The 26151-nt window shown below is 42.4% G+C and overlaps 1 protein-coding gene across 1 annotated transcript in view; it reads right to left on the bottom strand.

The window, feature by feature from the left end:
- The window catches only part of LOC106581712 (coiled-coil domain-containing protein 148), a 46541-nt gene that overhangs the window by 16366 nt on the left and 4024 nt on the right, over positions 1–26151 (bottom strand). Inside the window, exons 4-10 of the mRNA XM_045704455.1 lie at positions 23278–23381; positions 21736–21830; positions 21420–21577; positions 19258–19353; positions 18826–19007; positions 17399–17537; positions 9539–9745 (exon numbers count right to left, since the gene is read on the bottom strand). Coding sequence (XP_045560411.1) covers positions 9539–9745; positions 17399–17537; positions 18826–19007; positions 19258–19353; positions 21420–21577; positions 21736–21830; positions 23278–23381 — 981 coding nt within the window. The remainder of the gene's footprint in view (positions 1–9538; positions 9746–17398; positions 17538–18825; positions 19008–19257; positions 19354–21419; positions 21578–21735; positions 21831–23277; positions 23382–26151) is intronic.

A 26151-nucleotide genomic window follows, 5' to 3' on the forward strand; every position in this document is an offset into this window, starting at 1 on the left:
AATTCTTGATTTCAGTCATGAAGCGGAGAATTGATATGGAATTCAATTAGAATTTCAACAATCTTCAAGTTATGGAGTTGGAATTTAATTGGAATTAGACTGTTTGGACTTTTTTAACAGGAATTTAATTGCAATTGTAAAGACATTTCATCTTTGGAATTGAATTTAATTAGAATTCCATATTTATATTTCCCAGTTAATGGAATGAATGCACATAGTATCAAACATTTACTGCAGGATTTGTTTTAAATCATTTCAACATGTGTTTCTATATTTCCAGTATAGCTTGCCTGTCTGAACAGTGACCTGATCATTTGGAATTTGTGGAATTGTTGGGAATACTATTGAATTGGAAATTTTATGAATAGGATTTTCCTTACATTGGAATTTAGAGGAATTTAATTATCTTTGCATTCAAAGACTGATCTGGAATTTCGAATTAATAACATTTCATTTACAGGGACAGAGAATTTCATTAGTGGAATTAACCCCAACCCTGAGGGGTAGGGAATCATAATGAAACTTTTACCAACACATCCACTCGAATGATGATATAGAATACAACATTATTGGAATTTGCATGTGAATCATATTTTAAATAAACCAATATACTTATACTGTGCCTGTAACAACACAGCATACCAGGCTGCTGTACCAAAGATTCAAAATAGTATGTAATGAATTAAGATTATGAAATTGCAGAAGTGGATTTCATCATGATGACTATAAATCATTATTTTTATTAAGAAGAGCTACTGGAAACAGAGACACCAGCTGCAGAAACAAAGCATTTGTATAAGGCTGACAGAATGGCAAGGGGAATCCATCTTGTGCTCTGGTCGTGTCAGGATGATAAAGACCATGAGAACTCAGGAGAGATTTGGTTGGCAGGAGACTTCCATTTGTGTTCTGACTCCACTCCAGCACAGAAATACAATATGTGACTATAACGGAACTCATATACGGTTGGGAAAGTCTCTGATTAACGTGGCAATATTTTTGATTGAATGCACAAAGATGCCTGCATTCTTTCTACCACTGCACTGCGTAATTCCTTCGATTGTTATTATCAGAAATACAACCTATTATCATTATGAGTTCAGTTTTAGGAAAGGGTGAAAGTTAGCTCATATAAAAGCTCATAGAAATATATGTAGCCTTCGAAAAAAAGTTAATGAGTAATTTGCTGATCTTAGAAAATATTTATATACATATTAGCCATTTCTGAGACTCACTTAGACAGCACATTTGATGATAAAGCAATAGGAATACAAGGATATAACATCTATAGAAAAGACAGGAACGTCTACAGGGAAAGTGTTGCTGTATGTATTCAGAGCCATATTCCTGTAAAGCTCAGAGAGGATCTTATGCCAAATGAAGTATAAGTCTTGTGGTTGCAGGTTCACCTGCCTCATGTGAAGCCTGCTCTTTTAGGCTGCTGCTATAGGTCACCAAGTGCAAACTGTCTGGAGAATGTGTTTTATGTTAGATAAGGTCTCTGATGCTAAATGTGAAATGTATTTTCTTGGTGACCTGAACATTAACTGGTTATTATCTAGTTGTCCTCTCAAGAGGAAGCTTCTTACTTTGACTAATGCCTGTAACATGACCCAGGCTATCAATCAACCAACTAGAGTGTCGACCAATAGTGTTTGATCTGTGACATAAGACATATTTATAAGAGATCAGGACTCTTTTGTTGAAGATGTAAATTTAAAAAAAAAAAAGTATATTAGTCTGTGTATAAGGAGGATAATCCAGACGCAGCACTTGGAGTATTTGTAAAATTATACTTGCCAATAGTTTTTTTTGTGACCATTTTCATTTTACCTGTTGTAAAGGGCTACATGCACAAATACACAAATTCATATAACTGAATAGTTAGCTCGCATCACAGAGCCAAAGAGTAACAAAACATTTAGAATGTAAAGAGAGATAAACATATGGGGGGGGGAAGCAACTAGGGTTGCTTGTCAGTCCCTCAGCAAGGAGTTGCAGTCAGTGTCAGAATGGGTCATTAACAATAAACTGGCTTTAAATACTAATACTAATCTAAAACCATTAGCTTTGTATTTGGTTCAAAACATCCTCTAAGACCTAAACCTCAACTGGAGTTGTCCATAAAGGGTGTGACCACTGAACAAGTTGGAGAAGCTTAACTCCTAGGTATACCATTGGTGTGGTCAGTTATCATGGTGAAGTCATATTGACAAAGTTGTTGTGAAGTTGGGGAGCGGTACGTATGTTACAAAAAGATGTTCTGCGTTTTTTGACAGAAAGATCAACTGTATTAGTTGTTCAGGCTCTGATCTTGTCCCATCTTGATTACTGTCAGGTGCAGCAAAGAAAGACCTAGCAAAGCTGCAGCTGGCTCAAAACGAAGCAGCACGCCTGGCCCTTTAACTACACACACAGAACTAACATCAACAACATGTATAATAGTCTTTCATGGTTGAGGGTTGAGGGGAAATTGACTACTTCTCTTCTAGTCTTTTTAAGAAACATTTGTATGTTGAAAATGCCTAATATATTTGCATACACTTCAAACAGACATACATTACAGACCAAACCAGACGCGCCATTATGGATTTCTTCACAGTACCCAAACCAAAAACAGATTTCATGTGTCGCTCAGTTACAGTACCTTCAGAAAGTATTCATACCCCTTGACTTATTCCACATTTTGTTGTGTTACAGCCTGAATTCTAAATGGATTCATCGTTTTTTTCTCTCTCGCCCATCTACACACAATACCCTATAATGGCAACCTGAAAACATGTTTTTGGAAATGTTTGCAAATGTATTGAAAATGAAATACAGAAATATCTAATTTACATAAGTATTCACACCCCTGACTCAATACTGTGTAGAAGCACCTTTGGCAGCGATTACAGCTGTGAGTCTTTCTGGGTAAGTGCTGCAAAATCTGGACCCTTACAAATCAGCTGGGCTAGACAATCTGGACCCTCTTTCTAAAATTACCTGCCGCAATTGTTGCAACCCCTATTACTAGCCTATTCAACCTCTCTTTCGTATCGTCTGAGATCCCTAAAGATTGGAAAGCTGCCACAGTCATCCCCCTCTCCAAAGGGGGAGACACTCTAGACCTAAACGGTTACAGACCTATATCTATCCTACCCTGCCTTTCTAAAGTCTTCGAAAGCCAAGTTAACAAACAGATCACCATTTCGAATCCCACTGTACCTTCTCCGCTATGCAATCTGGTTTCCGAACTGGTCATGGGTGCACCTCAGCCACGCTCAAGGTCCTAAACGATATCATAACCGTCATCGATAAAAGACAGTACTGTGCAGCCGTCTTCATTGACCTGGCCAAGGCTTTCGACTCTGTCAATCACCGCATTCTTATCGGCAGACTCAACAGCCGTGGTTTCTCAAATGACTGCCTCGCCTGGTTCACCAGCTACTTCTCAGACAGAGTTCAGTGTGTCAAATCGGAGGGCCTGTTGTCCGGACCTCTGGCAGTCTCTATGGGGGTGCCACAAGGTTCAATTCTCGGGCTGACTCTTTTCTCTGTATACATCAATGATGTCGCTCTTGCTGCTGGTGATTCTCTGTTCCACCTTTACGCAGACCCTTCTTTGGACACTGTGTTAATGAACCTCCAGACGAGCTTCAATGCCATACAACTCTCCTTCCGTGGCCTCCAACTGCAAGTAAAACTAAATGATTGCACTTCAACCGATCGCTGCCCGCACCTGCCCGCCCGTCCAGCATCACTACTCTGGACGGCTCTGACTTAGAATATATGGACAACTACAAATACCTGGGTGTCTGGTTAGACTGTAAACTCTCCTTCCAGACTCACATTAAGCATCTCCAGTCCAAAATTACATCTAGAATCGGCTTCCTATTTAAAAGCATCCTTCACTCATGCTGCCAAACATACCCTCGTAAAACTGACCATCCTACCGATCCTTGACTTTGGCGACGTCATTTACAAAATAGCCTCCAACACTCTACTCAGCAAATTGGATGAAGTCTATCACAGTGCCATCCGTTTTGTCACCAAAACCCCATACACTACCCACCACTGCGACCTGTATGCTCTCGTTGGCTGGCCCTCGCTTCATATTTGTTGACAAACCCACTGGCTCCAGGTCATCTATAAGTCTTTGCTAGGTAAAGCCCTGCCATATCTCAGCTCACTGGTCACCATAGCAGCACCCACCCGTAGCACGCGCTCCAGCAGGTATATTTCACTGGTCACCAGTTCTCTGCTGCCAATGACTGGAACGAATTGCAAAAATACTCATATCTCCCTCACTAACTTTAAGCATCAGCTGTCAGAGCAGCTTACAGATAATTGCACCTGTACACAGCCCACCTGTAAATAGCCCACCCAACTACCTCATCCCCATATTGTTATTTATTTTTTTGCTCCTTTGCACCCCAGTATCTCTACTTGCACATTCATCTTCTGCTCATCTATCACTCCAGTGTTTAATTGCTAAATTGTAATTATTTCGCCACTATGGCCTATTTATTGCCTTACCTCCCTAATCTTACTTCATTTGCACACACTGTATATAGACTTTTCTATTGTGTTATTGACTGCATGTTTGTTTATTCCATGTGTAGCTCTGTGTTGTTTGTGTCGCACTGCTTTGCTTTATCTTGGCCAGGTCGCAGTTGTAAATGAGAACTTGCTCTCAACTGGCCTACCTGGTTAAATAAAGGTGAAATAAAAATAAATAAATAAAAAAGTCTCTAAGAAATGTCCAAACCTGGATTGTGCAAACATTACGCAGCTTTATTAAATAGTACCCGCAAAACACCAGTCTCAACGTCAACAGTTAAGAGGCGACTCCGGGATGCTGGCCTTCTAGGCAGAGTTCCTCAGTCCAGTGTCTGTGTTCTTTTGCCCATCTTAATCTTTTATTTTTATTGGCCAGTCTAAGATATGGCTTTTTCCTTGCAACTCTGCCCAGAAGGCCAGCATCCCGGAGTCACCTCTTCACTGTTGACGTTGAGACTGGTGTTATGCGGGTGCTATTTAATGAAGCTGCCAGTTGAGGACTTGTGAGGAGTCTGTTTCTCAAACTAGACACTCTAATGTACTTGTCCTCTTGCTTAGTTGTGCACCGGGGTCTCCCACTCCTCTTTCTATTCTGGTTACAGCCAGTTTGTGCTGTTTTGTGAAGGGAGCAGTACACAGCTTTGTACAAGATCTTCAGTTTCTTGGCAATTTCTCACATGGAATAGCCTTCATTTCTCAGAACAAGAATAGACTGATGAGTTTCAGAAGAAAGTTATTTGTTTCTGGCCATTTTGAGCCTGTAATCGAACCCACAAATGCTGATGCTCCGATACTCATCTAGTCTGAAGAAGGCCAGTTTTATTGCTTCTTTAATCAGGACAACAGTTTTCAGCTGTGCTAACATAATTGCAAAAGGGTTTTCTAATGATCAATTAGCCTTTTAAAATGATAAACTTTGATTAGCTAACACAACATGCCATTGGAAAACAGGAGTGATAGTTTGTGTATAATGGGCCTCTGTATGCCTATGTAGATATTCCATTACAAATCAGCCGTTTCCAGCTACAATAGTCATTTACAACATTAACAATGTCTACTGTCACGACTCCCGCCGAAGTCGGTCCCTCTCCTTGTTCGGGCTGCGTTCGGCGCTCGACGTCACCGGCTTTCTAGCCACCGCCGATCCACTTTTCATTTTCCATTTGTTCTGTCTTTGTCTTATCACACCTGGCTTCACTCACCAATCACTTGTTTATTATTTAACCCTCTGTTCCCCATGTTGTATTTGTGAGTGATTGTTATTTTGTTATATGGATGATTTTCAGGCATTGCACTTTTGTTTTAGAGAGTGTTTTGGCACTAGTATGTGTTGTGTGCTGTCATTTGGTAACCGGTATCGAAGTGCGCCTGTTTATATTACTCCGCTCTCCTGCACATGACTTCTCCTCCCATATACAAGCATTATATCTGCACTGTATTTCTGATCAATTTGATGTTATTTTAATGGACAAATAATGTACTTTTCTTTAAAAAAACAAGGGCATTTCTAAGTGACCCCAAACGTTTGAACGGTAGCGTGTATATATATATATATAATTCCACTTTTAATTCCACTTTTACGTTATTGTAGGCCAGTGACACAAAATCTCTATTTAATCAATTTTAAATTCAGGCTGTAACAAAATGTGGAAAAAGCCAAGGGGTGTGAATACTTTCTGAAGGCACTCATAGGGCATAGGTCTGTTATTTTCACTGTATGTGGGCCATTTCTCTATGTGGGCCATTTCTCTATGTGGGCCATTTATGTAATTTAATGTGTTGTGTTTAGGGATGTTTTAACTTGTTTTGATTTAATCGCTATGACATGGACAGTGCCTTCGGAAAGTATTCAGACCTCTTCACTTTTTCCACATTTTCTTACGTTACAGCCTTATTCTATAATGGATTAAATAAAACAAGGTCCTCAGTGATCTACACACAATGCCCCGTAATGACAAAGCAAAAACCTTTTTTTTAGCAAATGTATAATACATTTACAACAGAAATACCTTATTTACATAAGTATTCAGACCCTTTGCTATGAGGCTCAAAATGAAGCTCAGGTGCATCCTGTTTCCATTGACCATCCTTGAGATGTTTCTACAACTTGATTGGAGTCCACCTGTGGTAAATTCAATTGATTGGACATGATTTGGAAAGCCACACACCTGTCTATATAAGGTCCCACAGTTGACAGAGCATGTCAGAGCAAAAACCAAGCCATGAGATCGAAGGAATGGTCCGTAGAGCTCTGAGACAGGATTGTGTCGAGGCAAAGGGTACCAAAACTGGGGAAGGGTACCAAAACATTTATGCAGCACTGAAGGTCCCCAAGAACGCAGTGGCCTCCATCATTCTTAAATGGAAGAAGTTTGGAATCACCAATGCTCTTCCTGGAGCTAGCCACCCGGCCAAACTGAGCAATCAGGGGAGAAGGGCCTTGGCCAGGGAGGTGACCAAGAACTCGATGGTCACTCTGACAGAGCTTTAGAGTTCATCTGTGGAGATGGGAGAATTTTATTTCCTCCAGGAGGACAACCATCTCTGCAGCACTCTACCAATCAGGCCTTTATGGTAGAGTGGCCAGATGGAAGCCACTCCTCAGTAAAAGTCACATGACAGCCCGCTTGGAGTTTGTCAAAAGGTACCTAAAGACTCTCAGACCATGAGAAACAAGATTCTCTGATCTGATGAAACCAAGATTGAACTCTTTGGCCTAAATGCCAAGCATCACATCTGGAGGAAACCTGGCACCATCCCTACGGTGAAGCATGGTGGTGGCATACATCATGCTGTGGGGATGTTTTTCAGCGGCAGGGACTGGGAGACTAGTCAGGATTGAGGTAAAGATGAACGGAGTAAAGTACAAAAAAAGGGCTCCAAAGAGCTCAGGACCTCAGACTGGGGCGAAGGTTCACCTTCCAACAGGACAATGACCCACAGCACACAGCCAAGACATCGCAGGAGTGGCTTCGGGACAGAATGTCCTTCAGTGGCCCAGCCAGTGCCTGGATAAAAACCTGATCGAACATCTCTGGAGAGACCTGAAAATAGCTGTGCAGCAACACTTCCCATCCAACCAGACAGAGCTTGAGAGGATCTGCAGAGAACAATGGGAGAAACTCCCTAAATACAGGTGTGCCAAGGGTCTGAATATAAATGTGATATTTCAGTTTTTTATTTGTAATGCATTTGTCATTATGGGGATTGATGAGGGAAAAAAACAATTTAATTAATTATAGAATTGTGGAAGAAGTCAAGGGGTCTGAATACTTTCCGACGGCACTGTATGTATGTTTTTGCTGTATGGTATGGGCCATAGACATGACAGGTCATGTTATCTGTGTAAACACATGTACATGATCACAAAGAGTGGGAAGCCACATGTCTATGGCCACCAACATTTTTATTTTACTAGGCAAGTCTGTTAAGAACAATTTCTTATTTTCAATGACAGCCTAGGAACAGTGGGTTAACTGCCTTGTTCAGGGGCAGAACAACAGATTTGTACCTTGTCAGCTCAGAGATTTGAACTTGCAACCTTCCGGTTACTAGTCCAACGCTCTAAGCACTAGGCTACCCTGCCGCCCCAACATGTTATCTAATTAGCTGTAGTTAAACAAATCTCCAAACCCCTTATAACAAACATCAGCTATGTTATAGACGGCTAGATAAACCAACAGAACGTGTTCATCAGTTAATTGACAAGAAAACCTTACTATGATGACACACTGCTAGAGTGGGGGACTTTTTCCATGTACGCAACTTGCTTTTTGAGCGAATCGAACATACCCTCCAATACAGTTACATCATGTCAGCAAGACAAGGCTGTCCTTATTAGCTTGTCAGCGTTCACAGCCCATCACTAGTGGCTGTCCCAGACAAGTTTTAGAGATCGGAGACAAAATCCCTATGTCGTTGCCTACTCGGGGCGTGTGACCGTCACCGACGCTCGTTTAATGTGAGAGGGACATGGACTCAATCTGAGGGTTACTGATTTCGTATTTGAGCAGTCCCAGATGTCCCGAAATGTTAAAACACGTTTGATTTTGTCGCTGCAAAACCTGCAATGCTCTTGTGGTGTGAGATGTGCAACGACAAGCTTTGAGAACGATGATCAGCAATGGCCAATGAGAGTTCTCCAGAGATGGAGCGGGTGAGATGATGAGGTATCACATCACCCAGGATGTCTACCTCTCGAGCAGCAGCGATGACTACCAGTACGGGTTTGGAAAGCCAAAGTGTCAAATCGTTACAGCTCTGAAGTTCACAAGCAATGTTATTCAATTCAAAATATTGGCTAGAAATGTCAACTCTGTATGGCAAGAGTGAATATCTGACTGAAAACTTTTTTTCAGCCTGCATTCTAGCTACGTTATTTTTATTTATTTAACCTTTATTTCACTAGGCAAGACAGTTAAGAACAAATTCTTATTTACAATGACGGCCTACCCCGACCAAACCTTAACGACGCATGGCCAATTGTGCGCCACCCTATGGGACTCCCAATCACGGCCGGTTGTGATACAGCCTGGAATCAAACCAGGATCTGTTGTGACGCCTCTAGCACTGAGATGCAGTGCCTTAGACCACTGCGCCACTCGGGAGCCCGAACAATCTCATCACATCATTGTTTTCGCAAGACAGTGTGGTATCGAGAATCCTCACGAGCAAGTGAAGAATCCTGTGTGCCCATTCAGTGCCAGATCGTTAAGTGTGCGCACCACTGCGTTGGCAAGACAAAAAAACGACATGAAAAACGGTCTCGGCGATATTAGGATTTTGAAAGTCGTGTAGTGTACAGAAGGCATTAGCTGCCTCCTTAGTGGAGGTCTTCTACACTGTCAAATGGCACCCTATTCCCTAAGTAGTGCACTACTTTTGCTGCGGACCCTGGTCAAAATAGTGCACTATATATACAATAGGATGCCATTTCAGACATAGGATGCCATTTCAGACATAGGATGTCCTTGCAGTGTAGTGCATGTATCTCTACCTTGTCGCTGAGGCGGGAGCAGATGTCCTGCTGGTGCTTGCGGTCTGTGTGGAGGGCCAGCTCCTCCTGATGGGCCTGCCTGGCCTCCTCAAGGGTCACCAGGGCTTTAAACAGCAGGTCAGCCCGGTCCCGCTGCCAACTCTGGGCCACCACACGCATCTGGGTCTGGGTGAAGCGCTGCCAGTCCCAGCTCCTCTCGTGGTCCGTCTGCAACAAGACACCATCGCCATGGAGATACAAATACAACCATAACAGAACAGATTTCGCTGCAGTGTTTTCTATTCTAGGTTTCTAAACCTTAATTTTACCAGTCAAATACCCTTGAGGTTAGAAACCTCTTTTGCCACGGGGACCTTTTTGCCAGGCTTATGTAGCGATATTTCCTGTTACAATAGCGCTGTTATACGTGATGCACAAGTTGGTCGTAGTGACATACAGTAATACGTAACATATAATATGCAACAACATATATAGCATAGCATATACTGTGGGCGACATAGCAACATGCAAACCTGTATTCATACATTAGATCAGACTATCATGCTAAAGCAGCTACACGGATATTACAGAGTAACAACCAGGTCTTGATATTGGTTTAGATAAGTGGTGTCCAATGGACCTTTTCCTTTCTAGCGTTTTGCATAAGGGGCGTCTATAGCTATTCATCATTGTGGCAGCAATCACACAGAGGCAGCCTCACTTGGCTACCTTATTGGAACAGAGGGAATTCTATTCATCTATGGACTAATAGTGGCTAACTGACGGTGTGAAGGCATTAGGCGGCTGACGGTTTTTATTGAACGTGAGCGAGCTGACAGATCTGCCGATGTAACATACGCCGCTGAGCCAGAGGCAGCCCGAGCACAGCTTGTTTGTTAATGCAGAACTTTACAACTTGAAGAAGATCCATCATCTTTTTCCCTTCTCTGTCTCCCTCTCTCTGTTTATTTTCTCCGTCCCTCTTTGGAGAATTTGTGTGTGTGTGTGTGTGCACGCCTATGCGTTCATGTGTGTGCATGTATGTGTGTGTGTGTGTGTGTGTATGTGTGTGTGTGTGTGTGTGTGTGTGTGTGTGTGTGTGTGTGTGTGTGTGTGTGTGTGTGTGCATGAGCTCACATTCTGTCAGGATTCTTAAAGCTGTACAGCTGTATTAGTTCAGCTGCTGACTGACAAACCCCTGCAGAGCCCCAGTTATAAGTGAGGGCAGAGCAGCCATACAACGGTGAAAGAAATAGAGACAGATCGCCCCCCCAAGCCACTAGAAAACCTACATTTATTCCATAAATACCAAGGAAAATCATGGGGTAGGTCCACTGAATGGCAATAGCAGACAATTGACCTCTGACATGACGAGGAAACCGTGACCACTGGAAACGGAAACATTCACCAGCTATGTCCACTAGGGGTGATAGTGCAGTCTGTCAAACTTCAGCATCCACGGCACTGATAATTCTCATGACTCTAGGTTTGAAAACACCTACCGTATTTGCGTATCAAGTGTCTCGGCGTGTCCATTGGTGAGGACAGGGACAGTGACCTGAACATGCAACTTGAATAGAGGTCAAGGTAAAAGTGATTGTTAGAATTGATCATAAGTGCACTGTCCAAGTGTTCAGATAGTCGCTCACGCAGAAAAGGTGCAGAACAAGGTCGAGGGTCAAACGACTTTGATAGACCAAACATAATCCAACCCCATTCACAACATGCCATGCTCCATTTTAAGTGAAATATTTGTTAGGGCTGAAAAAATACTGTAAAACTGCAATTATTTCACAAAGAAGACGATTATAGAAAAAACAGAGTCAAATCGCTGAAAGAGCCCTTTGTCTCAATGGTTCATTTCATGTAGCTGTGCTTTTAAAACGACTAAGATGAATCAAAAGGCTACGTAATCAAAGCAGCAGGATGGCCCTTTTTTACAGCTTTGCACTCCTTTCTTCCTGTTTTCTTTCTGAAGTAGGCCTGAAAGAGGTGGCAAACTGTTCGCCACATACAGCGCAGGTAAAGTGTGCTACAGAGGATACAAAACAGATGTTAATACCAAAGATTTGACTGAGCCGTTGGACAGAACCTCCACTTTGACCGTTCCATTTGTCTCCAACTGCTCTGCCCTGCAATGATCAAACAATACTCCCTCATCTCTCATCACATTTGCATGAATTGCAAGATGATGGACAATAGCTTACAATCATCCAAAATAAATCTCCACCAAATGATTACATTCAGATGGAATGGGAGAGTAGTTGAACAAAGCTCTATTAACCCTGGTACAATGACAACTCTCTTCCGCTCTGATATTTTTTTGTTTAATTAGCTCAACTAGATTTTCAACTGGCTCAACTGGTCATGACTTCTCTAATCCTCATGTTCACAACTAGGCTAACTGACAATGGCCACCATACAGTATGTCTGTGGATGAGCTCAGGGAATGATGTTTTCCAACAACATACACACAAAGGGCAAATGTGCCAACAACACACAGCTGGAATGCGGATAAAAATGTATGTGATTCATTGTATGTCTAATGGAGCAAAACGAGTATGAGGAACACACTGTTCTAGCATTCCCTGTCTTTATATATTATGAGAATAAAGCTACAGTGACTTGAGGAAGTATTCACACCCCTTGACCATTTTCCACATTTTGTTGTGTTACAGCCTGAATTAAAATGTATTCAATTGGGATTTTGTGTCATTGTCTATAGTGGCCTACACACAATGCCCCATAATGTCAAAGTGGAATTTTTTTACAATAATAGTGTTTAACATTTTAAAAAAGATGACCACCTCGTCTCTGTAAGCTATAAAAACAAAGAGAGTCGCACACTCTATGTATAAACTCCCAGTCATTTATTGGGTAAACCACCAAAGTTTCGGTATCACTGTGCCTTCCTCGGGGTAATGTCATGAATGCTTGAACCAGGTTACGTAGAATTTTTTTGTTTGTTTGTTATAGCTTACAGTTTATTCACAGTTAGTCAGCACCTCTACACGAAATAACTTTCTCTGGTTGTGCATCAACTCATGCTTTTTATTACCTCATCTCTGTACCCCACACATACAATTATCTGTAAGGTCCTGCAGTCGAGCAGTGAATTTCAAACACAGACTCAACCACAAAGACCAGGGAGGTTTTCCAATGCCTCACAAAGAAGGGCACCTATTGGTAGATAAAGAGTGCTGCTAAAGATGACTGCTATGGTGTGTGGTCATCCACACACCCCTCCCAAAATGGTTGCTGTGCCATTTTTTCCCCTTGCATTACTTGACATAGATCCAGAAAAACTAGATGTGTAAATCTAGTAAGTCCAGAACTGGCATAGTCCTTTAATGGGTCCTTTAAGACAACGGGGCAGATATTGTATGTTACCAGTGAGCTACAGATTTTTATTTATTTAAAAATACATTGAATATCCCTTCGAGCATCGTGAAGTTATGAATTACACTTTGGATGGTGTATCAATACGCCCAGTCATAAAGGTACAGGCGTCCTTCCTAACTCAGATGCCGAAGAGGAAGGAAACCGCTCAGGGTTTTCACCATGAGGCTAATGGGGACTTTAAAACAGTTACAGAGTTTAATGGCTGTGATTGGAGAAAACTGAGGATGGATTGACAACATTGTAGTTACTCCACAATACTAACCTAAATGACAGAGTGAAAAGAAGGAAGCCTGTACAAAATGAAAATATTACAAAACATGGATCCTGTGTGCAAACTTTATGTCCTGAATAGACAGCATCATGTTTGGGGCAAATCCAACACAACACCTCACTGAATACCACTCTTCATATTTTCAAGAACAGTGTTGGCGGCCTACTGTTATAGGTATGCTTGTCATCAATATTGACTAGGGAGTTCTTTTAGGATAAAAATAAATGGAATAGAGCTAAGCACAGGCAAAATCCTAGAGGAAAACCTGGTTCAGTCTGCTTTCCACCAGACACTGGGAGATAAATTTACCATTCAGCAGGACAATAACCTGAAACACAAGGCCAAATATACACTGGAGTTGCTTACCAAGAGAACATTGAATGTTCCTGAGTGGCCTAGTTACAGTTTTAACTTAAATCAGCTTGAAAATCTATGGAAAGACTTGAAAATGGCTGTCTAGCAATGATCAACAACCAACTTGACAGTGCTTGAAGAATTTAAAAAAATGAATGTGCAAATATTGTATAATCCAGGCATGCAAAGCTCTTAGAGGTTTACCCAGAAAGACTAACAGGTGTAATCGCTGCCAAAGGTGATTCTAACATGCATTAACTCAGGGGTGTGAATACTTACTGTATGTAAATTAGATATTTCTGTATTTCATTTTTTTTTTTACATTTCCTACAATTTCTAAAAAACGGTTTTCCCTTTGTGATTATGGGTTATTGTGTGTAGATGGGTGAGAAAAACAATATATTTAATCTATTTTGAATTCAGGCTGTAACACAACAAAATGTGGAATAGGTCAAGGGGTATGAATACTTTATGAAATCAAGGTAGAAGTGATTGTTAAAATTGATCAAAAGTGCACTGTCCAAGTGTCCAGAGTAAGTCGATCCTTCAGAGGAAAGTGCAGAACAAGGTCAAAGGTCAAACAAAGACCAACCATTAGCCAATCACATTCACAAACACACCATGCTCCCTTTCAAGTGAAATATTTCTTATGAGACAAAAAACTGTAAAACTGCTATTATTTCACAAAGGAGACAATTATAGAAAGAACAGAGCTCTTTGTCACAATGGTTCATTTCATGTAGCTGTGCTTTTAAAACGACTAAGATGAATCAAAAGGCTACGTAATCAAAGCAGCAGGACGGCCTTTTTTACAGCTTTGCACTCCTTTCTTCCTGTTTTCTTTCTGAAGTAGGCCTGAAAGAGGTGGCAAACTGTTCGCCACATACAGCGCAGGTAAAGTGTGCTTCAGAGGATACAAAACAGATGTTAATACCAAAGCTTTGACTGAGCCGTTGGACAGAACCTCCACTTTGACCGTTCCATTTGTCTCCAACTGCTCTGCCCTGCAATGATCAAACAATACTCCCTCATCTCTCATCACATTTGCATGAATTGCAAGATGATGGACAATAGCTTACAATCATCCAAAATAAATCTCCACCAAATGATTACATTCAGATGGAATGGGAGAGTAGTTGAACAAAGCTCTATTAACCCTGGTACAATGACAACTCTCTTCCGCTCTGATATTTTTTTGTTTAATTAGCTCAACTAGATTTTGAACTGGCTCAACTGGTCATGACTTCTCTAATCCTCATGTTCACAACTAGGCTAACTGACAATGGCCACACACACTGAGTGTACAAAACCCTCTTCCCATGACATGACTGACAAGGTGAATCCAGGTGAAAGCTATGATTCATTATTGATGTCACTTGCTAAATCCCCTTCAATCAGTGTAGATGAAGGGGAGGAGACAGGTTAAAGAAGGATTTTTAAGCCTTGAGACATGGATTGAGCTGAAATAAAAGATCCCAGAAATGTTCCATACACACAAAAGACATATTTCTCAAAAATGTTGTGCACAGATTTGTTTACATCCCGGTTAGTGAGAATTTCTCCATTGCCATGATAATCCATCCACCTAACAGGTGTGGCATATCAAGAAGCTGATTAAACAGCATGATCATTACACAGGTGCTCCTTGTGCACTTTTGTCACACAACACAATGCCACAGATGTCTCAAGTTTTGAGGGAGCGTGCAATTGGCATGCTGACCGCAGGAATGTCCACCAGAGCTGTTGCCAGAAAATTGAATGTTTATTTCTCTACCATAAGCCACCTCCAGAGCGGTTTGCTGATGTCAATGTTGTGAACAGAGTGCCCCATGGTGGCGGTGGGGTTATGGTATGGACAGGAATAAGCTACGGACAATGAACCCAATTGCATTTTATCAATGGCAATTTGAATGCACAGAGAGACCTTGACGAGATCCTGAGGCCCATTGTCATGCCATTCATCCGTGGCCATCACCTCATGTTTCAGCATGATAATGCAGGGCCCCATGTCGCAAGGATCTGTACACATTTCCTGTCCCAGTTCTTCCATGGCCTGCATACTCACCAGACATGTCACCCATTGAGCATGTTTGGGATGCTCTGGATCGACGTGTACGACAGTGTGTTCCAGTTCCCGCCAATATCCAGCAGCTTCGCACAGCCATAAAAGAGGAGTGGGGCAACATTCCACAGGCCACAATCAACAGCCTGATCAACTCTATGTGAAGGAGATGTGTTGCGCTGCATGAGGCAAATGGTGGTCACACCAGATACTGACTGGTTTTCTAATCCACGCCCCTACTTTGTTTTAAGGTATATCTGTATTTCCAGTAATGTGAAATCCATAGATTAGGGCCTAATACATTTATTTCAATTGACTGATTTACTTATATGAATTGGAACTCAGTAAAATCTTTGAAATTGTTGTATGTTGCGTTTATATTTTTGTTCAGCATATGTTTTCCAACAGCATACACATAAAGGACAAATGTGCCAAATAATATGCAACTGCGATGCAGTAAAACATTTACATGCTTCACTTTGTGTCTAATAGAGCAAACAGAGTATGAGGAAAACACTGTTCCATCATTCACTGTATTTTGATATTATGAGAACAAAACTACGTTTGTACTATTCACATTTTGCATGTATTGCGAGAATAAAACTATGTTGAAATAACTGAGCTATACTGTCTTATGATCTTGTTTTTCCTATTCATCGTTGAGGAAAATGTTTCACCCCTGGACATCCTTTTTCATCAATTTGAGGTCAATGAGAGTTCGGCAATGCCAAACATTACTTGAGGCAAGAAGCCTGCTTTTTTCCCGACCAAACTTCACAATAATGAGTTAGGCCATTTTGCTCAAGGGACTGATTACCAATAAGAATTGAGTCAACTTAATTATGACTAATAGCTGTATTAGGTGCAGTCTGCACTCCATTGACTCTGGCTCTGTTTGTGCCGGCCGGAAGATGAGAAAGGGAGAGCGCAGGAGGAAATGGCTAGATCTATCTCATCACAGCCACTTGAGGCTGAATGTGACCCTAGGTGTAGCACCCAGATGGAACAGATCCGAGGACAGGTCTGGGAAAGGAGGGAGAGGGGGGAGAGGAGGGGATCAGGTCCCTGGCGGTTGTCATAGTGACGGGGGAGCGGAGGCAGTGGTGTGAGTGGAGGGCTGAGGTGTGTCCACAAAGGGTGACACGGCACATCCTACAGCCTGCCAAGCACATCATTTACTAGACGAGCACCACGCTGACCAGGGAGATGAAGAGGAGAGACAGAGAGTCTCAGAGCTCTGGGAGAGGATGTGTGTAGAGAGGCAGAGAGAGTCAGTTATTCAGTCGATTGCAGATAGTGGATTTTGATTGCATTTGATTGTATACCAGCAAGAGTCACCTTATGAGTGGGTGAGTTTTTTTCTCAATCTGTGCTGTGTGCATTGGACGTGCCCTTGGTATGTGTGTATGTAAAGGGGCGTGATGACAAATCACCTTGCTGGGCTGTGTCCTAAGTGGTACACGCTTACAAAAAAGGTGCTATCTAGAACCAAAAAAGGGTTCTTTGTCTGTCCCCAGAGGAGAACTCTTTGAAAAACCTCTTTTGGTTCCAGGTAGAACCCGTTTGGGTTCCACGTAGAACCCTTTCCACAGACGGTTCAACAGTACTTGGAACCCAAATGTGTTTTACTTGGAACCAAAAAGGGTTCTCCCATTTTTTCTAAAGAGTGTACCCTATTCCCTTTATAGTGCACTATAATGTACATATAGAGTATACTTTTGACTGGGGCCCAAATGGTGCCATTTGGGACGCATCCATAGTAAATCCAGAGCTGTTACTGTTGTTTACTGACCAGCTCCTGTCTGGATCTGTGGGGAAACAGTCTTTGCAGCACGTCCATGTAAAGGGCTCTGTGGTTGTGCAGGTCAGGAGGGTACTGGCTCACAGTCATCTGGAAGCGGAGATGGTCATCTGCCGACCAGCCACAGAACCTGGAACAGTTTGGAGGTAGAGCAAAGAGAAACATGTCTGGATCACCTGCTGCAAACACAACAAAGCACATGCTGATAATTGTTATACAGTGACACCCACATAATGTCTCATTCCTGTCAACATTCAATTTTCAAAGATCTGGGGCTTTCTTTTGTGTGTGTGTGTGTGTGTGTGTGTGTGTGTGTGTGTGTGTGTGTGTGTGTGTGTGTGTGTGTGTCTGTCTGTCTGTCTGTCTGTCTGTCTGTCTGTCTGTCTGTCTGTCTGTCTGTCTGTCTGTCTGTCTGTCTGTCTGTCTGTCTGTCTGTCTGTAGCTGTATGTAGCTGTGTTTAGCATCAATGGAAATTAACATTAGTATAAGTATTAGTATTAGTATTAGTAGATTAGTATGAGTAGATTAGTAGAATGCATTATTGATGTAATCAACACCCTGGTGTGTTAAGCATAAATCATAGTCCCCAGACGCCGAGATGCGGCAGTCTGGCTTCCCATTGTGATACAGGTACTCTGAGACCACCAACCACGGGGGACACACATCCCGAACGCGCACCTCCCCACAATTCCCAACCGTCGCGTCTCCCGGTATGTGTCCTCTATTCATTTCAACATGTTGACAGCTGGAGAAATTGCTTGAGCTTGCGCCGAGAATTTGAAAAGTATGAACGCAAACGGTCCAATATTCTAGAACACTGCTGTGCGTACAAGTTTGGTACTCTGACAGAACTTTTAGACTCTACCTGTTTTTAACAGCCAGCCTCCCTGGCGAGGGTAAACTCGTTTTATGTGTATATGGCCTACGTACCAAGCTGACTCTTTCATCTCTTTCTTCAACATCCACACTGTGCTCTATCATTATGTCACGCGGCAGGATCTCTCTGCATCAACACCGGCGCTTTGCTTTGATTCGTTTTGAGCAAGATATCAATTCAACATGGCGGGCTATCAAGCAACCCCTGTTTCAGCTCAGGAGGATCTACCCGCTGGACACAGACGTCCGTTCAATGTCTAGATTGAGTTGTCAACTAACGTGAATTCAACGTGAAATCAAACATTCTTTGAACCCTGTCATTGGATTTAGGTTATAAGGTGGAAAAAAGATTCTTGACATTCCTTGACGTTGATGTCTTTTTTTTGCAAATCCAATCAGTTTCCCACGTTGATTAAAAGTCATTACATTCATTTTTTTTGTTTTAATGATGTGGAAACAATGTTGATTCAACCAGTTTGTGCCCAGTGGATTCAACCTTCAGGGTGAGACTACTATAGTTGTGATCAGCGCAGTTCTTTACCTATCCAGTCCTTGTAGGCGGTCCTGTACACTCTGCAACCTGGACTGGTACTTCTCAGACAGGGATTGGAACTCCTTGATCAAGGAGGCTGTCAGTCCAGGGTAGGGGCAGTCTATATACAAAACCTCCTCTGGAACCTGGTCTACCGGAACCAGACAGTCTGCAGTTTTGGTAGAACTCTCCTGCAAAGGACAATATGGTTATGTCTTTTGAAATGACATTGTGAAACGTTAAGGCTGGATTTGTTGGCAGCACAATCGAACGTCATGGCAAGAGAAAGGGTTGAAACATGTTCCCCTGGAAATCTCAGTTGGAAGATGCCAGGAATCAACAGGAAATAAGGAATCTTCCTACCATGATCTCTGGAAAAACCTGTGAATTTGTGGAAAGTTATCAGATTTATGCGACCCTAATGGTGTGAGACCTAGGTACCTCCACTCCCAGGGACAGGATGTCTTCCTCTATGGCCAGATACTCTGTGTGAAGTTTTCCGTTGATGGCGTCCTGCTGGTCCTTCACAAAGTTGACCTGTGCGTGTGTTGAGAAGATCTTTAGATTCACACAGACGGTGACCTCACAGACACATTTTTGAACACAAACAAACTCGTTTCTCTTCTACATCTGAGAAATATCAGTCTGCCCTCCTCTGACATCCATCATGGTATAGGGGCTCTGTATCTGATAAAATGTTGCGAGAGGAAGCGCAAACGGATGTCTCTGTTAAAGTACACGATCCACAGAAATTTTCAAATGTCAATTTTCCAGTATTGTTTTGCTTTATCTTCAACTTGGTGGACAAATACAGTGAATCATATAATCAAAGCAATTCACTGGAGCCAATTTATCTGTAATTAAACCCTCTTTCCGTTTCTAACAGGTTGGATTTTTGATGCCGCTCAGAGAGAGGAAAGCAGTCTATTGTGCAACAGTACATACTAGATCGCAAAGAAAAGCATTAGATTGCCCTTCCTCCTGCACATGTTCTCATTCAAAAACGTCCAGGAAGTGTGAGGAAATGAAGGCCATTCAATCTAAATGTAATAATTTTCAAATATGTTGAAATATATCATCCACCAGCATCATTTGGGTTCATGGTAATGTATTAAAGGTGGACAAATGCATGCTTACACCCAATGGAGAGAAACTATTACAAAGGTGACTCACAAGAAACTCAGGATCTCATCTCCACAAGAAACTCTTGATTGTGTTCGTTAAACCAAAATGAATGGCTCTCGCTTGAATGATGACATTATTCATCTAACGGGGTACGCGCTGTTCCAAAACATCACACGTCACACGTCGTTGTTCCCAGTGGGAAGAACAAGACTTCAACAAGTGTCGAATCATTTGGAGCTGTAGTTGAGAGCTTCAGTTCAGTGCCGGTCAGTAGAGTAGTGCTGAGTTGGTTATTATCGTTTGCCTTCTAACAAGCGAATGGTTTTAAGCGTGGCTGGTCAATGGGTAAAAGGAGAATGAGAGGAGAGAAGAGAGAACGAGGAGAGAGAGAGAGACAGAGAGAGAGAAGAGAAAGAGAGAGAGAAACAGAGAAAGAGAAGAGAGAGCGAGAAAGAGAGAGAGAGAGAGAGAGAAACAGAGAGCGAGAGAAACAGAGCGAGAGAGAGAGAGAGAGAGAGAAGAGAAAGAGAGAGGAGAGAGAGAGAAACAGAGAAAGAGAAGAGACAGCGAGAAAGAGAGAGAGAAACAGAGAGAGAGAAAACAGCAAAAAAGAGAGAAACAGAGAGCGAGAGAAACAGAGCGAGAGAGAGAGAGAGAGAGAGAGAGAGAAGAGAAAGAGAGAGGAGAGAGAGAGAAACAGAGAAAGAGAAGAGACAGCGAGAAAGAGAGAGAGAAACAGAGAGAGAGAGAAACAGAGCGAGAGAGAGAGAGAGAGAGAAGCTCCATTGTGGTGAGGCTCTCAGGTGGGCAGTACTGAGTGGGGAAGACAGCAGGGTCTGGATGAAAGAGAAGAGGAATGGGGGATGAAGAGCCGCCAGAGACTGACTCACTCACACAGGGGCAGGGAGGCAGGCAGACAAAATGGCTGGCAGTGTCTTCCTCATCCCCCTATATGGCCTGGTTTTAAAGACACCCCTCCTGCCTGCTCTTAATCCCACCATTCTCTCCCGGAGCATAAAAAAGCCTCCAGGAGTCAAAAGGAGAATTCACTCAATAGTGGTGACTTATGTAGCATGGATTTCGAACAAACACCAGATTCATGAGGAATGAATGCTGCACTGTGGGTAACCTGAGGACTTTTGTGCGAAAGGAACAGGACTTTGATTTATTTCAAGTCTCTAGGATCTGCAGAGTACTCACTATTATTTTGGTACCTGCAGAGAGTGTGAATGCCTTAAGATTCCTTGCGTTACATGGATAAAACAAATTGGATGGAGATGGAGATGGAGAAAAGTAAGTTCCTCTGCAGCTTTCTGAAGCAGTGGGCACAGATTGCCTCAGCTCCTCTCTCAGGTCATGTCCCAAATGGTATCCTATCCCTTATGTAGTTCACTTCTTTTGACCAGAGCCCTGGTCAAAAGTAGTGCACTACTAGGAAATTGGGTGCCATTTTGGGCAGCGACCATGTTGTTACGTACCTGGTGCAGTACCTTCTCCCAGTCTGCTGGCTGAGGAGGCTGGTGCTGCCGCTGGTGTTGGACTTCAGTCAGTCTGTACTGCAAGTCCTCCCTCAGCTGCCAGATGGGCTCTACCGTGGCACACCTGAATGCATCCAGCTCACTCTCCAGAAGCAGTTCTAATGACACACACCATGTGCGCACAGACACACACACGCACACAAACATGCATGCGAACAGACACACACACACACACACACGCGTAAGCATGGTACTGTCTCACTCTATAGGGACTGGAACGGTATCTACACACTCAGGACTGAGAGGGGTTCTGTACCGTGGTCCAGCAGCTCAGAGAGTACTTCCTTGTCTATTATACTGCCCAGACCATTCAATCCCAGAAATCCTTGCAGCTCAGCTTCAGCCTTTTCCCTGCATCATGAAAAGAGAGCAAAGGGAATTCCATGAATCATAGTGATACTGTACCAGCACTACTGAACACATCCCAAATGGCACCCTATTCCCTATAAAGTAGACTACTTTTGACCAGGGCCCAGAGAGAATAGGGTGCCACTTGGGATGTATCAACACAGTGTGTGGCGCATGCTCATACATTAGTCCCAGCTAAAATCTAATGGGATTGTAACTATAGAAACAAACCTTTTCTCTCCTCTCTTACATCATCAGCACACTAATGAATTCAGTGGATATGTGCTGGCGCTGTGGTGCAGCCTGTCTATCTGTGTATCTGTCTTCATTACAGGAACCCACGCTTGTGTACACCATTAACCTTGGATCTCTCCGACACAGTCATTACCCCGAGAAGCGGCAGCATGCGCCCAGGAGCTAGCGCTGCCCTTCTCACTTCACAACGCATGACACCAGCGGGCCGCGGCAGCCCAATTCTTCTGCTTCCTCTGCCTCATCATCACGCTAGGGAAAGTATCTGTGGCAATGCCACAGCAGCTAGCACCTTCCACTGAGACCTCCTCCCTCTCTCGTTCTTGCTCCCTTTTCTTCCCTTCTTTCTTGCTTTGTTTATGGAAAGCCATCTTGAATCTCCCATTTTAGAGGGGCTTATTTTTGTTAATTTTATCTTGGAGAGGTGCTGGCCAGACCTGTTGGCCGAGTAGGGTGGGTAAAGACTACAGTACAGTACTTGGTGTAGTGGTTCATGGTAATGGACGTGATGGGCAGAGTGCGATGGGCCCAGGGGGTCTTAAACCCCCTGAATGAGACATGAGCCCCCCCCCAAATGAAACAAAGTCAAACTTGGGGGGAGTCTCTAAATAATGCTAATTTAACCATTCAACACTTTGCTTAAAATGTAATTTGTATTGCTACAATGGTAAATATTCAAATAAAAGCTTATTCCAAATTAAACAAACACCCCCACCTCTGTTTCGTGGTTTAAACCATTTTTCCCATGTTGCTGCACTTGTCATCCTGGTACAGTCCCGTATCTCAGCCCATTTTCAGGTGTCTCAACTTTTCTTTCTACAAAAAAGGTCATTTTGTCAGCAAGACACAACAATTCATTCAGGCTACAAGAGTGTAGACCCAATGACAATCGCTGAATGTCATTACACTTTTAGGTGTTTTGTCTTCATCAAATGGCGCGTTTGGGATGCTGGAATTATTTTGGAGCGGACGAACATGCGCAAGAAGCCTACTTTTTGAAGTGATCTGTTTGACAATAAGATGAAAACATCATTACTGGTTGTGTTCATGCCAAATTGACAGGTAATATATATATTTACTGTTAAATTACTTTTTTTCTTTACTAAAAATGAGGAGGTCCTGTGAAGAAAGAGAGATCCCCGAATGCCATGGTATAATTCACACTCTGGTGATGGGTATGCTGGGAGGGGTTTCTTACCCTGCGTTGGCTAGTTTGATGTTTTCTCTGCTCCACACCTGTCTGTGCTGCCTCAGTAGGGAGCTCTCTTTGGTCTCCTTGGCTGTGCGGAGAGTCCTCTTCACCTGAAAGACAGATCTTATATCAGCCTATGGTTAACTGTGGAACACTGTGATATTTATCAATAATCCCTCACAAGTTTATGATAACATGATATCATTATGTTAGCATTATCATATAATCGCTGATATCATTGTGACCAGTCATGACCAAAGCAAAGACCGCAATCGTGGTAGATTATGGTAGCGTCCCAAAAGGCACCCTATTGCCTATAAAGTGCACTTTATTCTGTATTCACTTTATATTCTTTTTTTAGAAGGACTTGTGGGTAGAATTAGTAGGCGGCTAGTCAAAAGTACTGCACTATGTAGGGAATAGCGTGTCATTTGGGGCCTAGACTATGAGTAATACATGTGGTATGAAACATGACCAAAAAGGAGTGTCCTTCTTAGTGCTCTATGTTCCTAGCTGAACAACCCAGAATGAGAGATTGATACATTTTTCATTTTCATGCATCATGGCAAAATGGTCTTTATTCAGCAGTTTAGTTCAGTCAGTGTGTGTGTGGTTTTGTCCTTGAAATATTTACTTTGAAAGGCTCATAATCTGCTGCAATTCATGCGAAACATTATCACCGTTGAATACTTGAAAGGAAAATACATTGGCAAATTTAAATATTCCGGTGGAACATGCATAACATATACAGAACATAAATATAAACACAACATGCAACAATTTCAACGATTTTAATGAGTTACAGTTCATATAAGGAAATCAGTCAATTGAAATAAATTCATTAGGCCCTAATCTATAGATTTTACATGACTGGGCAGGGGCACAGCCATAGGCCCACATACTTGGAAGCCAGGCCAACCCACTGGGGAGCCAGGCCCCGCCAATCAGAAATCGTTTTTTTTACCCACAAAAGGGCTTTATTACAGACAGAAATACGCCTCAGTTTCATCAGCTGTCCAGCTGGCTGGTCTCAGACAATCCCGCAGGTGAAATCCTGGGCTGGCGTGGTTGCACGTGGTCTGCGGTTCTGAGGCCGGCCAAATTCTCTAAAACAACATTGGAGGCGGCTTATGGTTGAGAAATCAACATTAAATTCTGTGGCAACAGCTCTGGTGGACATTCCTGCAGTCAGCATGCCAATTGCACGCTCCCTCAAAACTTGAGACGTCTGTGGCATTGTGTTGTGTGACAAAACTGCATTTTAGAGTGACCTTTAATTGTTCCCAGCACAAGGCTCACCTTTGTAATGATCATGCTGTTTAATCAGCTTCTTGAAATGCCACACCTGTCAAGTGGATGGATTATCTTGGAAAATGAGAAATGCTCCCTAACAGGGATGTAAACCAATTTGTGCACAAAATATAAGAGAAATAAGCTCTTTGTGTGTATGGAACATTTCTGGGATCTTTTATTTCAGCTCATGAAACATGGGACCAACACTTTACATGTTGCGTTTATATTGTTGTTCAGTATATATAAAGTGTGTTTCTAAAAAAGAAGAAAACAAACAGAGGCAAACCACTGCTCTCGATTGCCTTGCTAGAAACCCCAGCCATTAAAGTACGCTGTGAATTCTCCCTTTATTATGTGTTGATCTAGGGATTTTATCAGGAGCCCTCCTGCAAAGATTTAAGGCCTCAGTATCCAGGACACTCCCACTCTCTTACTGGAGAACCAATCATTTGATCACATCCTGCGGCAACTCACAGTCATTTATTTCCCCTCTATCACTGTTGGGAAATCCACAATAGAAAGCCTGCCTTTCAGCGGGGCGGGTGTATGCAACACTGGATGCCTTATCAGGTCCTTGCAGAGAGCTGAATTGGAGCGAGCCATGGGCAACCATAACAAGACACTAAAAATCTGCTGCCACAGTTTACCAATTAAAACACTGCAGGTCTACAAGCATAATCCCCATGGCCCCTAGGGTTAACTTCTCACAATGCTAGGATGTAGAGAGATGAGAACTTCAAACAGCTTTATGGTTGATCCTCCAGCGGACTCATGAATATTCAAACTGCTAATCCAATTCTTTATAATGTTGATATTCTTTTTTAATTTGATATGTTTTGGAGAGCGCATATAGGTTACGTAATGGTCTGCTGTTTCATCGTCAATCCCCTCCTCCGGATCATTGGAGAGGGGGTGTGTGTGTTTATGTGTGTGAGCGCACCCTCGTGCGTGTGTGTACGCCCCATGATCTTCAAATTTTGAATGCAGGTCTGGATTGTGATTCAGAAAGACCTCATGGCTGCTCATCTGAGAAAGAAAAAACAACTCTATATAAATATGTCCTCAGAAGGAAATGATGTGCAGATATCATGCAGAGGCATGCATGCACTGTCTCAGTCTTTTACCGTCCCATTAATTGAACAGGTCTGTCACCCATCAACTGTCTCCATAAAAGTTGCACATACATAATTAGTATGCGAGATGGTTGTTTTATGTTGCCTAAAAGAACAGCTGAATTACTTAATGAACGTGGTAGCTTGCACCTAAGGACGTTCAAGAACATACTGTACTTTGGAATTACTAAATATACAGTATATCATACAACATTACATCTTAGACTTCATACATTCATCAACACTTTGCCTCTGGTATCGTATAGACTACTAACCAGGACCTGTATCCATAAAGCTTCTGTGCAGGAGTGCTGATCTAGGATCAGTCTAGCCGTTTAGATAGTAATGAATACTATTATATGGGCAGATCCTAGATCAGCAAACCTACTTTGCTTCTTGTGTAAATATTTTCCGTCTGGATTTGAATGATTTGTATACAATTTGTATCCAGACGGAAAATATTTACACAAGAAGC

The sequence above is a fragment of the Salmo salar genome, chromosome ssa21, assembly GCF_905237065.1.
Source record: "Salmo salar chromosome ssa21, Ssal_v3.1, whole genome shotgun sequence".
NCBI lineage: Eukaryota > Metazoa > Chordata > Actinopteri > Salmoniformes > Salmonidae > Salmo > Salmo salar.